At 38.6% G+C, this 14,534-nt stretch overlaps 1 protein-coding gene and 1 long non-coding RNA gene across 14 annotated transcripts in view; one reads left to right on the top strand and one right to left on the bottom strand.

Annotated features, from left to right (window-relative positions):
• ZNF185 (zinc finger protein 185 with LIM domain) overlaps nt 1–14,534 on the bottom strand; it is a 396,414-nt gene that overhangs the window by 146,798 nt on the left and 235,082 nt on the right. For 12 of the 13 annotated variants that reach the window (XM_075572684.1, XM_075572683.1, XM_075572693.1 and 9 more), the window contains 6 exons: nt 12,096–12,185; nt 6,504–6,593; nt 5,338–5,406; nt 4,692–4,772; nt 1,359–1,391; nt 442–561 (listed from right to left, as the gene is read on the bottom strand). In XM_075572684.1, coding sequence (XP_075428799.1) covers nt 442–561; nt 1,359–1,391; nt 4,692–4,772; nt 5,338–5,406; nt 6,504–6,593; nt 12,096–12,185 — 483 coding nt within the window. The remainder of the gene's footprint in view (nt 1–441; nt 562–1,358; nt 1,392–4,691; nt 4,773–5,337; nt 5,407–6,503; nt 6,594–12,095; nt 12,186–14,534) is intronic. The other variant, XM_075572690.1, reaches the window with a different exon arrangement.
• On the top strand, nt 11,483–12,207 carry LOC142467248 (uncharacterized). The gene is made up of 3 exons (XR_012788312.1): nt 11,483–11,732; nt 11,787–11,957; nt 12,062–12,207. It is a non-coding gene; the product is annotated as an uncharacterized LOC142467248 (long non-coding RNA).

Here is a 14,534-nt window from a genome sequence, read left to right as displayed (position 1 = left end):
ACATATATAACTGCGCTCTCCACAAACATCCTGGATACCTGACTCCTTCAGCCTAGTCAGACATAATAATCATCAACAAACATTTTCTAAATGCAAATGATGACATGAACCCTATTAAATGTGAATAGCATTGATCTGCAGGCTTTATTCCTCTGTTCAATGTATTCTTCCGATTGGTAGATAAATATGGGGGAAAAGCTCTTTCAGCACATTTTGTAGTTCCCGAAATTGGTAATTTTATCTCAGTTTAGTTATCTTCTCAATGAAGATGATGTTCATAATGGAATCAGAAAATAACTCAACTCCCATTATCTCCAACTAAATACATTACTAAAGGAAATGCAAAGCCTTGCTCCCCTGTAAGAACACACTGGAAAAAATACCCCAAAAAGTTGCAATCAAGTCAATAACCTTTAATGAATGACCACTACACATCTATACCTTTCATCTCTGATGACAGTGATCTTCCCGGGTACAGGTTTGATATCTGTGTTTCTTGTCTCAGTGACATTGCCAGTAGTCCAAGAAGTGAGTTTGGGGCTGTCTGAGTTGTAATTGCCACTAAGGGAAAACATGTACAGTATATCAATTGCATTATGTTTTGATTAAATGGTAGTAAATATATAAAAGGTATACATGCAATCAGAAATTAAAGATACTTGCGGGAGATGAAACTCAATGGTGAAATCCCATTGAAATGAAGCAAAAACAGAGTAGCACTCCAAAATAATGGTCAAGTGAGCAGTACAGTATTTATCCATCCAACATTTCGGTCCAATACAGCAAACCTATTTCAACGTTTCTTGAAAAATGTCTGCTGTAGTTGGAGCTAAACATTTAATGAATAATTACTGACCACTTGACCACTACTCTTTTTGATTAAATTATAGCAATTGTAATTCCACCAAATCAACACCATTGTGTATGTACTGGTAAGACCAACTAAACCAGACTTTATAAACAGAGAGAATTGTTTAGTATAGCAATATTGATGTTTAATGCTCTTGGTAATTGACTACAATGGCATGAAACAGTATATTGTTATTTATCTTGATATATTCCTCTGAGTGTCTATCTATGAGCTTCTCTGCTTATTTGTCTGTTTTTGTGCATCTTTCTCTCCATGTCCCTCTTTAAGTATCTTAGTCCTCCTCTTTCTGTGCCTGACTGTCTCTATGTGCCTGGCATATTTGTGTGACCAGCTGTATGTCTATCTGTCTCTCTTTGATCCCCCTTTATATCTCGCTGTATGTACTGTAAATTGAACTGTCCCGGTGTGGGTCTGGTAAGCACAAATTAAAGAGAACCCCAAACTTCTGCATACAGACAAATGGATTATATTTATGACTATATTTCACCTGACAACATTGTGTTTGCTCAACATCGGTATTCTGCAAAAAATAAATAGAACAATTACATCATCTCCATGTACTTGATTTGAGTGTGGTGGAGACTTCAGTTGGTTTATCAAATAACATTGTTACAAATAGGCCCTGCTAAATGATACATAATTGATTGCATATTATATAAAGTGTGTATGTGTGTGTAGATATTTATATGTTTATATATATAACATGGAGCCCATTTAAGCAAATGCATCGCCGTTCCCTCAGCTTTAAAGCACAGCATGGGGCTAGCAAAGCAAGTCAAACCACTAACAGACATGTTTCAACCTTGATGGGTATCACCAGTGTGAGGTTGGTTTATACTTGCTTTGCAATATTTCTAGGCTGGGTAGGTTTACCATTACATTTTAAGTTATGGTGGGTGAAAAAGGCAACAAAAAACTTCCACTGTTAGCATATAGCTAATATTCTTTATTGGCTATATGCTAGCGGTGGAGGTTTCTTTTTCCTTTTGCCTTTTCACCCACCATAACTTAAAATGTATATATATATATATATATATATATATATATAAAACAAGAGATCAGCAGTCCATAATTAGTCAAATAATTTAAAGAGACCGTTCCATTTAGCAGACCAAAAATTGAAACCATTTACAGATGTACCAGGCATTAACACCCTTGTAGGTGTGTTGCAGCGAAACGTGTCAGCAGGGCCAGGCACCTTTGTGTCTGTATTAGCTCTGCATGGAAAGTGGGCAGGGCCAATGCGCTATCTGTATCAATCTAACTGGCTTCCCTAGATAGATTCAATCACCCTTAAAGCAACAATGTTTCTAGCTTACCTGAACCAGGTAGAGGGAGGGGGGGTGGTAAGAGTCCTTGGAGTTGATCCATGCTATCCCTACTGATTACTGAGTGACAAAAGTAAATAAAAATGTACATTTGTTTGAGAAAAATACAAACAAATCTCCCAATGAAATTGCAGCCCAAGCAAGACTGACCCTGTGGCCATTTTATCATGTCACACAGGAGCCAGGTGGTTCCCAGACGTTGGGGAATCATGGATCAGCTCCGGTTCAGGTTAGTTAAAAACAATTCAATTGCCTGCCATGCGAATTGCTGCTTTAAATGATTTTGTTAATTATTTTGCTTCTATGCTACAATTAACGCCTTTCTATTTTTCGGGTCTTGTTTAATTCAAACAATTTCCAGTCATCATTGTTTTTTCCTTTTATCTCATTGGTTGATGATGGCAGCAGAATTTGTTTAAGAAGAAAACCAAAACTAAATAGTGCCGACCAATAATTTAGATTTATATTCAACACACTTATCACAAAAACCAATACATAATTATGATAAAAACAATCCAAAGGATTGAGAGCCACATTTACCAATAAGTGCTACTCCATAAGATATTGTACCTTCCGTGCTGGAAGACACCATAACAATAAACAGGCCATGAAGGGTCACATTTAATACTAAGCTGTGTTACTCCATAACCAGGGTGGGCAACCCTGTCGCCATTCGCCACTTGTGGCGAATTGGCAGTCAAACTGTGGTGAATTGAGTAACTTAGTTTTTTCCCAAGCGTGAGTCCCCCCACCTCTGGCAAGTGCGAGCACCCCCCCGGCATGTGCGAGCATGCCACAGTTTGTGAATGAAGCAGGGGCTGAGCAGCAGTCAGAGGACACCTGTGGTAGAGCATGTAGTGAGTGCGCGTGCCTGAGCACTCCATGTACCCCCAACACGGAAGTGTTCCTTGTCTGCATTGATATACTTGATCCTCCACTGCGGCGCCATGCTCCTCTGATTCCTGACTCCTCCCTGGCTGTAATCCTGCTTCACTAATAGCTGGTTGCCCTGCTTCAAGTTTACAGCAAAGGTGTGCATTTTAAAGTGTTCTGTAACAGTGCACTGATTTGTATTTTTGCATTTAGGTGTATTAATTCTCTTTCTAATGGATGGTCCATATAACCTGCTTGACTCACCATGGCTGTGTGTGTGTGATTGGCTGGGTGTGTGTGACTGGCTGTGTGTCTGCGTGTGTGACTGGCTGTGTGTGTGTGTGTGTGGCTGGCTGGGTGTGTGTGACTGGCTGCGTGTGTGACTGGCTGTGTGTGTGTGACTGGCTGGGTGTGTGTGACTGGCTGGGTGTGTGGCTTGGTGTGGCTGGCTGGATGTGGCTGGCTGGGTGTGTGTGACTGGCTGGGTGTGTGTGTGGCTGCGTGCGGGCAGCTGGCAATGGCTGCTTGTATCTTTGTTATGTACCCAGTCACGTCCTGGCTGTGGCCCAGATCATGGATTCTGGAGGGAATGAGATGAGGGGGTGAAATGAGATGATGGGGGGGGAGGGGACTGAGATTATATAAATAACATACCACCCCACCGACTGTGTGTGTGTGTCTGGCTGTGTGTGTGTGGCTGTGTGTGTTTTCATCATTTGCATCTGACGCAGTTGTAACGGAGTAGTCAAAGTGTTCATGTTTTCAATAAACTTGTTCAAACAATGTGTGTTTTACATTTTCGCATGTGCAACATAATACCTCAATTCTTACATGGTGTGCCTATTTTCACTTCTAATTCGCCACACCTGTGGCTACATTGAAAAATAGGTTGCCCACCCCTGCTCCATAAGATTTCATACAGTCAACTCCCTTGAACATGCTGTAAAGGGACGGGACATATGCGTCTGAGGCTTCTTATGGAGTTTCACTGCTAAGGAAATATGGTCCAAAGAATTTAAATAATTTGAAAACACTTGTACTCATTTTTATTAAATATCTTCTAAATCACCTACATTTACCACATTAAAGTGTCACTGCAAATACAAATGTAATAAGCATTATTATTCCCAATTAACATGGGTCAAAGCATAAATATCAGTTGCGTTAAAGAGGTAACGCGCGTATTCTCATTGTTTTCAATTGAATAAAGTAAATATTGCTTTAGCGTTAATGCGACATGTTGCATTAACAGGTGCAATAACCTTAGCTACATCTATAGTTCAATTGGTTCTGGGATGGGCTTGGCCAAACGATCATGGTCATCATACTTTAGTACAGTGTTTTTCAACAGGGGTTCTTAGGCACCCTTGGGTTTCCTGGGTATCCCTAAAGGGTTCTCTGCAATTTTCAGGTCATTTAAAAACTGTACCAAATACAGAAGACTTTACAATACGTCTGATCTCAGACGCGCTATTAGAGAGGGTTGGGTTCCTCAGAATTTCACAATATAGATATGGGGTTCCTTAACCAAAACAAAAGGCTGAAAACCACTGCTTAAGTGAATATCCCAGAGTAAAGAGCCCAATACAACTTAAAAGTTTAATCTGAACCCTTTTTACCCATCTTTTCCTTTGACTGTAGTAGTTCTTATATTGTCTGTAGTGTAAGATTTCTCTGTCTCCTTTGAGGTCTTATCATTGCTGGAAAGGTAAATAGAAAGAGTAAACTGAAATATAATTATTCTGCTTTCGAATGAACTGGAATGCTCTGGTAAAATTCAAAAACAATCGATATGTTTATTATCAGATGTACTTTAATGACTTAATATTCTCACATCTCTAATGATCACACACTTCATTATGAAATACAGGTCATTTTAGAATAGTATTTGTGGGACTAATTAGAAGTACAATAGCTTGAATTGTTGACAGAACTTTGTAACTCTGTCCTGATTGCTGCATTATAAGAATTGATGCAACATTCTATTCTTTGTGTGCTTAGTAAAGTCAGTGTACATATGGACCATTACTTCTATCGTTTTCAATTGTTCACTGGAAAAGGGATTCAACATAATACATGATGAAACAAACATCTTGCTTGGCAGCATGGGGACTATAATTAACAACTAGCATTATGCTAGTGTACACTAGTCAGTCGATCATTGCTACTAATTTATTCCTACGTGTTTTTATCGTAAATTGTCTAAATTTATATTATGCGAACAGCACAGGATTTGAATGGACATCCTCCGATTGCTCTACAAACCTGGGTGGAGATGTTTGAGATGATGAGAGTGATTGCTCTGCATTTATTGCTTTCCAGCTTTGTTCATACCTGTAAATTCCAGAAAGTAACAAATATAAATAATAAATGCAACACCAGATAAAACAAAGCAAGACACATTAGGGGCCAAGTATTAAAGTAACATGAGAGGCCATTTTAGGAGTTGGCCCACTTATGTACCTCCAAATATATTGACCTATGCTCCCCGTAGACAAATGATGCCTGTGAACATACCCGCCAGAGATACTTGGGGAAATATGTAAATAAAGCATTTGAATAATGTTTACATATTTGTATTTGCTTATTTCCCTGGTATCTCAGGTATCTTCCCAGGTATTTTCATCTCACCACATTTAGAATATATCTATTTGGAGCTACAGTATATAATATAAATAGGCCCACCTTCTCTCATCTCTAGCAAAGGCCTACATTCATATATCTCTGGGCAATAGTGCATCAAATCAGGTGAAAAGTGCATGAGATTTGAAATCATTAGATTTGTATGCATACTGTAGATAATTTTCAATGAATACACTGAAAACACCATATTTTTACTGCATCAAATTGCACAATTATTCTAGGCAACTTTGCATTGGAAATATTAGATGTCAATGAACAGGCCCAATTGAATCAAAGTCAATGTTTCCTTAGAATTTGACGTCAGATCAGAACCACTTGGCTCATCTAGTTTTCCTGTGTTCCTATCCGTGAGATATACTTGGCATTCTTTTATATTGAAGATAGACGTGATTTGCAAGATCACATGTCGCTGTGTTTGTGAACTTTCTGAAAAGTCTGCGCATCTCTATTCCCAGCCAGACACTGAAATAGGAGGGACAGGGAGAGTCACCAATTTGGAAGAGGACCCAACGACTTATATTTTCAAAGAGATGAGATCTATGTGGTGAGATACCTATGAACACAACTGAGATACCTGGGAAATACTGTGTGTATATTAAAACCATTTTACCATATTTTAATATTTACATATGGATAATGCAAATGAGCTCCATTATTGTCTATTTTTCGCATATCATTTCCTTACGAATCAAAGCCTTTACATCACATGGTGAGACTTAAGATGGTAAAAGGCAACCTGGTCCTCTCTTTGTAGTTACTAAAATTACGGTGGTATAAGAGAACATTACCTGTTCGCATCGTCATAGAGATAGGAGGAGAGCGATTTTGGAAGAGTTTGACTCTTTTTGTTTTCACCTTGTTCTTCTTGAACTCCAACCCTGTTATACAGAAAACATAGTGTAAGTATATTTCTCGCTGTGTATTACATACTGAAAGTTGGGATGAAATGGGAATTATTATGTGTTGTCTGTGTTTTGTGTTCATTCTTTATAAAGACAAGCGTTTTGTCTATATATAGAATGTTGTAAAGGCAAAATAGGTTGATTGAGGATTAAGGTTTGATATTAAAATTGCAGCACAATTTAGCTCTATGTTATAGTCAATTCCATTTCCCTAGCAGCATACTCCATGAGTCATTGAAAGTTATATGGTGTTACTGATGCATTCTGTTATAGGGGTAGGTCTGAGCTTGATTTTGATTTTGTTTTGCAACTTGGCACTAGATCATTCAATATACCTTGGTGAGTGTGATCGTCCGCTTCAGAGTATATTAAATTACCTCTTAAATATTGGGAATGCAATAAAATAAACAGTCATTTTTAAAGGTTATTTAAGAATATGAATATACTGTATTTACTAGATTTTCAGATTTAGGTGCAAAAGCCCTAAACTTAATAAAAGGACCACAAAATATAAACTCTGCCTATGTCTATATGTTTCTATTTACATTTGTATAATGCTAATGAGCTCCATTATTGCCAATTTGTTTGCATATCATTTCCATAGGGAAAATAATGTATTTTCTTTTTTAGATAACGTGACATTATTTGGCCTGATTTAATGTAGTTTAGTGAATCTAGGTCTTTAACTCTCATTGGGGTAGATACTAAAAGCCCCGTTAAATCTGTCCTACTAACGTGACGTTACCAAATTAGGTAACGTCCGTTACTTTTTCATGATTTAACGGACATCCACGAAGCTAACTTTATGCAAAACGAACAACCATAAGGCTGCTTATTTGCATATGGCTACCGTGGCATTATCTGGCTAATACTGTGTTAGGAGATAATGTCGGGAAAAGCGCTATGCGAGTGCTAACTGGCTGTAACGCTGGGTCGTGTCAGCCATAGGATAAGGAAGATGGCAGGTTATATACATAACAAAAATCTTCCTGCATATTACAAAAAAATACATATGTTATGCATGCCTTCATGATCACTAATGTAACCATGGGGGTGATATAAACACCATAACTACCCTAATACCCATTGCATGTCATAGCGGTACAACCCACCATAACTCCCCCGGGCAGCTGTACCTCCCCCACTGGTGCACCTACCCCCATAACACACCTACTCTATCGCCATCCTCAACAAACCTCCCTTACAGGTGGTAATAGCCCTACTAGCCAAATTGGGCTAATATAACTTTTTGTCATTAAAATTAATTATAACAATTAATGTGCAAAAAAACGATAGCATCATAAAATAATATTCATTTTAATCTAACAATTTTCACTGTGGCTATCTAGGTCCTAAATGGGGGTCTAGATTGCCAATGTGGCTATCAAGGTACACCCTGTATAAATAAATGTATTACTTATCCCAGCTGGGATGAAGGCCGTCCTCATCATCCTCTGGGACTTCCGGAGATAAATCCAATAAAGGGCAGATGCTCAACCATAAAAATAAAAAATAAAACAATGCAAGCCTGAAGGCCAATAAAAAATAAAACCCCAAAGACCATGAAAATTAATCCAAATTTATGGCAACATTAAAAATTAAAAAAAACCAAAAGCAGTAAAAAAAAAATCTCTGCCTGTGATGGCAGAAAAAAAAAATCAGGGGAAAAAAACCAGGACAGATGGCATTTTTGCAATCTGATGCTATCCTGGTTTTTGTTGGTTTTTATTTTTAATTTTGCCATAAGGGTTGGATTATTTTGAATGATATTTGAATTTTTCATTTTTTATTGGCCGTGGGGCTTGGATTGTTTTATGTTTTTTTTATTCGGCTTTATTGCATTTTATTTCGTTTATTACAAGCCCCTGGGGATGAGGAGGATGGCCTTCATTCTGGTGGGGTAACGAATATATTTATTCATTTAGCGTCAATATTGATTGCCAATGTGGCTATCTTGGCCCTGTTTGAGTGCGTTGGTAGCCCCAGTGACAATCAATTTAATTGAATATTATTTTATGATTGAGGTTTTTTTATGTAATTTTTATAATGCATTTTAATAGCAAAAACCTCTATTAGCCCCATTTAGATAATAGGTCTATTTGCCATTATTGTTTGGGGTTGGTACTCCTGGGATTTTGGGTAGGCTGCACGAGTGAGTTATGGGGTGGAAGGTTAAATACCTTGAATGCCATAGTGGTTGTACCGCAATGACATACAATGGATAGCAGTAATTAGGGTGTTTGTATTAACCCCTTGGTTTCCTCAGTGGCCATGAATGCATGCCTTCATGGACACTATGGATTCTAGGGGTTAATACACAGGTCATTATTAAATTATTTGGCCTAGTCCAGGGTATTCACTTTGGCTTCCTATATTGCTAAGACAATAGACTGTAGGAAGCCAAAGTGGCCCACTTCAGAGCCCTGGATAAGGCTACATAATTTTCTACTGCCTGGTTGTTAAGTGCTTCCAGCTTCCAACACCTAATGCCAGGTATAACCATGACCTAAACAAAAAGCGTTGATTCTCACTTTAACTTTAATGGACTGCTGAGGATATGTGTTGAGGTGGTCCCAATCTCTTTTGCATATCGTTAGCACAAATGTCTGCCATTACTTTAACACGGCACTTAATGCCTCGTTAATAAGCTTTGAACATATCGGTTAATACTTAACGATAGGTTAACTGATGTTAAGGTATCAAAGAGAAAGAAAACACAAGGCACACCGATTGTAAAAGATAGGTAATAAACAATTAAACAAATGTATAAAGTAACTTACACATTGAGAAACTGATGTCCAAAGCATCTAATGTGATACAATCTCCCAGTTACCCGAGTTCGTTGGTGTCTGTGCTTGATGGTAATCCGTTTGAGGTCTGTGTTCCCGCACGCTGAGAACAGCTCAGATCTCTCGTAGCACGATCAGTCATCCCTCGCAGCCACTTCAGCGTTTGCGCAAAACAGCGTACACGTGTGTACTGGCTAGATGTAATAGCCAGAAATCTGTCAGCCCACAGAGCAGTCTTGGAGAGCCTGATGAAGGTCACGGATGAACGAAACGCGTTGTGGTAGTTGTGCATCTCTACTTGGTTTTGTTTTTCGTTTTTTTTTTTTTTTTTTTTTGGATGCACAACATGCACAGCATGTAAATACAGAGCAGATGATAAATTTGGTTTTATGTCTAATATTTCAAAACAACAGTTTCAAATTAAACAACATACCACATGTAAATCTGATCATGTTATTTATCTAATACAATGTCCTTGTGGGCTACAATATGTGGGTCAAACCACTCGGCCCATAAGGACACGTGTTTTAGAACATGTGGGTAACATTAGAAGGGGGGTAACGACCCACTTTTTATCCCATCATTTTATTTTAAAACACAATGGCGACCCATCGGGCCTGAGGTTTACTGTCCTTGAGCATGTACTGCCCCATTGGAGAGGTGGGGATAGGAACACAGCACTTAAAAAAAGAGAAAGCTTTTGGATTTTTTCATTGAAAACTTTAATTCCTCAGGGCTTAAATGTTGATTTCGAATTGGGTGCCTTTTTATAAGAATTTTAATGTTTTAATTAAAGTTTTTCTTTCTTTATAAAATTATATAAAAATGTTTTAAATATGTTAATGACTATATATTTTTATTAATGATTTTTATATTTTTATAATGATTTTGCTATTATCTGCTCTGTATATGTATACAGTCTTTTGGGTATTTTGATATATGAGTTATGTGATTCCTGTTTCCTTAAGTTTCTTCACCTAAATACTCTTTGTTTCATGTCTTTCAAGATACATCAATCGTCGTTCCTTAAAGATAGAAATTAGTTATAATTAATTTTAATAATATAATGTTTTATTGATTATTTGAGTTTTGTGTATAATAATAAAATTGTATGTTTAATCCTACTATGATTCCTCTCTTATGCATTTAAAGAGAGAATCTTTTTATTAGAATATTTTATGAATTATATAAAAATTCTTGCACTTAAAACCTCACCTAGACATATGGGATAGAAATGAGAGCTGCCCAAAAGCTATGGTGTTTTAAATAGTTAACCTTTTGGAGGAGGGGTTAATAGTTAGTTCCAGTGGGTATATAAAGACCCCTAGAGCAGGTCACAAGCACTCCTGATGAAGACGTCATTTTAGAGCGTCGAAACGCGTTGAGTGTGACCCTGAGACTGAGAGAGAGAGAGAACGTTGAGCCCGTGACGTCATCTCCAACCGGCCGGAATTCCGGAAGTGACGTGACGGCTGTTCGAGACGCAGTCTGGGTGGCGTGCAGCAGCAGCAGCGATCGGCGATGAGAAGTGATCGGAAGATTACATACTCCCTATGCTGTATATCCTTTTGGATCCTGTAAGCCTCCAATTCATTTATTTGTGGATAAAGTGTTTGTTTTATCCCTGTGTATTTGTTTCTACTTGAGATCTCAGTTCCTCCTATGGTTTTACCATTTTGTTTGGCTGGTTATACGTGTTATAGCCTCCTTATCTAGCTTTCTAAGTTTCTTAGAAACCACTTCACTGTGTTAACAATATTACACAATGTAGATTTTGTTTTTATTTTAAGGTGCAACCGCTCCCCTGGTTTTCCTGTACATACTGTTTCTGGACCTTGAAACAGTCCATCTAAGGGTTTGAGTGTTTTATTGTACCCCTACTTGCACTTGCTGATTTTTATTTTATTATCACATTGCACTTTTGTATATTATACTATTTCACTTTGATTAATTCTAGTATTAGAGCGCCATCTACTGTTTGTTTGCTATTGGTTTTGTTTTTCCCCTGGTTTTAAATGTGGCAAGTTTGGTTTGTGCTGCGTTGCGCTGTGTTGCGCTGGTCGGTTCCCTCTCCAAGACTGTTCTGTGGGCTGCCGGATTTCTGGCTATTACTGTACATCTAGCCAGTACACACGGGTACGCAGTTTTGTGCAAACCCGGAAGTGGCTGCGAGGGACGACGGATCGCGCTTCGAGAGATCTGAGCTGTTCACAGCACGCGGGAACACAGACCTCAAGCGGATTACCATCAAGCACAGACACCAACGAACTGGGGTAACTGGGAGATTGGATCACATTAGATGCTTTGAACATCAGTTTCTCAATGTGTAAGTTACTTTATACATTTCTTTAATTGTTTATTACATATCTTTTACAATCAGTGTGCCTTGTGTTTTCTTTCTCTTTGATATTGGTTCCTCTGTGAATTCTTTCCCCGGTGGAGGAGGAGATTATCTCCACACACAAGTGCTGCAAGATAGTGAGAGTGGACCATCTTCAAGGTCACCTTGGAAGCAAGAGCGCGGATCAAAGATTGCACTACTGATGTTAAGGTATCGTTAAGTTTTTAAAGGACTTCTGAGGATTTACCCCATGGTGAGACTTAAGATGTTATAATGCTAAATACTGTTTAGTATATGTGGTCCTCTCTTTGTAGTTACTAAAATGACTGTGCCATAAGAGAACATTACCTGTTCGCATCGTCATAGAGATATGAAGAGAGAGATTTTGGAAGAGTTTGACTCTTTATGCTTTCACCTTGTTCTTCTTGAACATCAACCCTGTTATAAAGAAAACATACTGTAAGTATATTTCTCGAATTATGTGTTGTCTGTGTTTTCTATTCTTTCTTTATAAATACATGGTCTTTTGTCTGTATAGAGAATGATGTACAGGGAAAATAGGTTGATTGAGGATTAAGGTTTGATACTGTATATAAATTGCAGTACAATTTAGCATTATGGTATAGTCAATCCCTTTTCCCTAGAAGCATACTCCATGAGGTATTGGAAGTTACTGTATATGGTGTTACTGATGAATTGTGTTATAGGGGTAGGTCTAAGCCCACACCTGATTTTGTTTTGCAGCTTGTGAATCATTAAATATAACCTGATCAGTGTGATTGACTGCTTCAGGGTATATTGAACCACCCCTTATATTTTCGAAATGCATAAACAGTGATTTTTAAGGTTATTTCAGAATTTGAAATATATTTACTAGGTTTGCAGATTTAGGTGGAAAAGCCTTACAGTGCCACACTTAATAAAAGCGACCACAGAATATAAACTCAGCCTATGTTCGGGGCTCGCTATGGAACCAGAAATCCATTTTACATTAAAATTTATTTTAACTTGGAACATTTGAAATAGCTTTCACAATAAAGTATGTTATTTAAATGAAAAAGGCAAATCATAATTTTTTTTATATATAGATAAGTGGTACTTCACGTTGCAGAAATATTCACTTAACCCATGCTTATTATTTCCATGAGAATACATTTACTGTATGAGCCCCATATTGTCAAAATAAATGTATTGCTATGGTCTGTGGATACCACGTCCCTTCTCTAAGTCTATCAATTAATAGCTGCTCATGTTACATACATAGCTACCGCACAGTAAAAAATATGACCAAATTTATAGTGATATTTTGGTAACAAATCTCTTTCGTCTTTTATGATAAAAACAAATGCCCTGTTTTGCATTATTGGGTCTGTGAATTAACTGTTAATTCCTATAATTTCTTTATGAAGGTTACAATTACAGACACACCCCACATTAACGTAGGCAATGAGACCGGAGCATGTATGTAAAGCGAAAATGTACTTAAAGTGAAGCACTACTTTTTTCCACTTATCGATGCATGTACTGTACTGCAATCGTCATGTACGTGCATTACTGATGTAAATAAGGCATTTGTAACAGGCTCTATAGTCTCCCCGCTTAAGCACACCTTCGGTACAGGTAGAGAGCCGGTATTGCTGTTCAGGACGTGCTGACAGGCGCATGCGTGAGCTGCCGTTTGCCTATTGAGCGAAATGTACTTACTCGCGAGTGTACTTAAAGTGAGTGTACTTAAACCGGGGTATGCTTGTACATAGTTACATAGCAGATGAGGTTGAAAAAGAATGTACATAAAGTTCAACATATACTAAATTTAAACGACACATACGTATTATATATTTGTATTTACAGTATTTTGATCCAGAGGAAGGTAAAAAAAAATTCCAGTGACACATCATTCAATGCTGTTTCATAGGGGGGAAATAAATTCCTTCATGACTAGAAGAATTGGCAATCAGATTTCTCCCTGGATCAACATCCTTACAATGTTTACTTATTTGATATATTCCTGTATACCTTTCCTTTCTAAAAATATGTTTTACCTTTTTTTTAAGATATCGATTATATCAGCCATCACAGTCTCCATGGGTAATGAACTCCACATGTTAACTGCCCTTACTGTTCGGGTGACCATTCGTCCCGATTTTGCCGGGACAGTCCCGTTTTTTTCTGGGCTGTCCCGGGTGACAGTCCGTCCCGGAAATGTCCCGGGTTTTGCCCCTGGTGACTGGTTCCCTGCGTGAGTCGGCGGCGGTGCGCGGGGGTAGCATAAGGAGGATGCGGCGGCCTGGAGTATTTTTTTTCTCCCCAATAGCAGGATGCCGGGGGCGGGGCTTTATAGTAGAAGCAGGGGATTGGTTGGAGGTCAGGATATGCAAGGGGCGGGGCTTAGTATCAGGGACGGATGTGGATGTAGTGTGTGAGTGTGTGAGTGTGTGAGTGTGTGAGTGTGTGAGTGTGTGAGTGTGTGAGTGTGTGAGTGTGTGAGTGTGTGAGTGTGTGAGTGTGTGAGTGTGTGAGTGTGTGAGTGTGTGTTCATTCACCAGAAGGAAGGCTCACAGCTGGCAAATGAAACTGCCGGCAGACTCTAAAAAAGCCTCACTACTTCTGGCTCCCTACAGTGGCAATACAGGTAAGCCCCATGTCGCCTGTGTGTGTGTGTATGCCCCCTTCCCAGTCTGTGTGTGTGTGTGACTGCCCCCCCTCCCACTCTGTGTGTGTGTGACTGCCCCCCCTCCCAGTGTGTGTGTGTGTGTGTGTGTGTGTGTGACTGCCCCCCTCCCAGTC

The sequence above is a fragment of the Ascaphus truei genome, chromosome 16, assembly GCF_040206685.1.
Source record: "Ascaphus truei isolate aAscTru1 chromosome 16, aAscTru1.hap1, whole genome shotgun sequence".
In the NCBI taxonomy this organism is placed as follows: domain Eukaryota; kingdom Metazoa; phylum Chordata; class Amphibia; order Anura; family Ascaphidae; genus Ascaphus; species Ascaphus truei.
The sequence above is the reverse complement of the archived record's forward strand: the minus strand, read 5'-3'. Positions and strand labels throughout refer to the sequence as shown.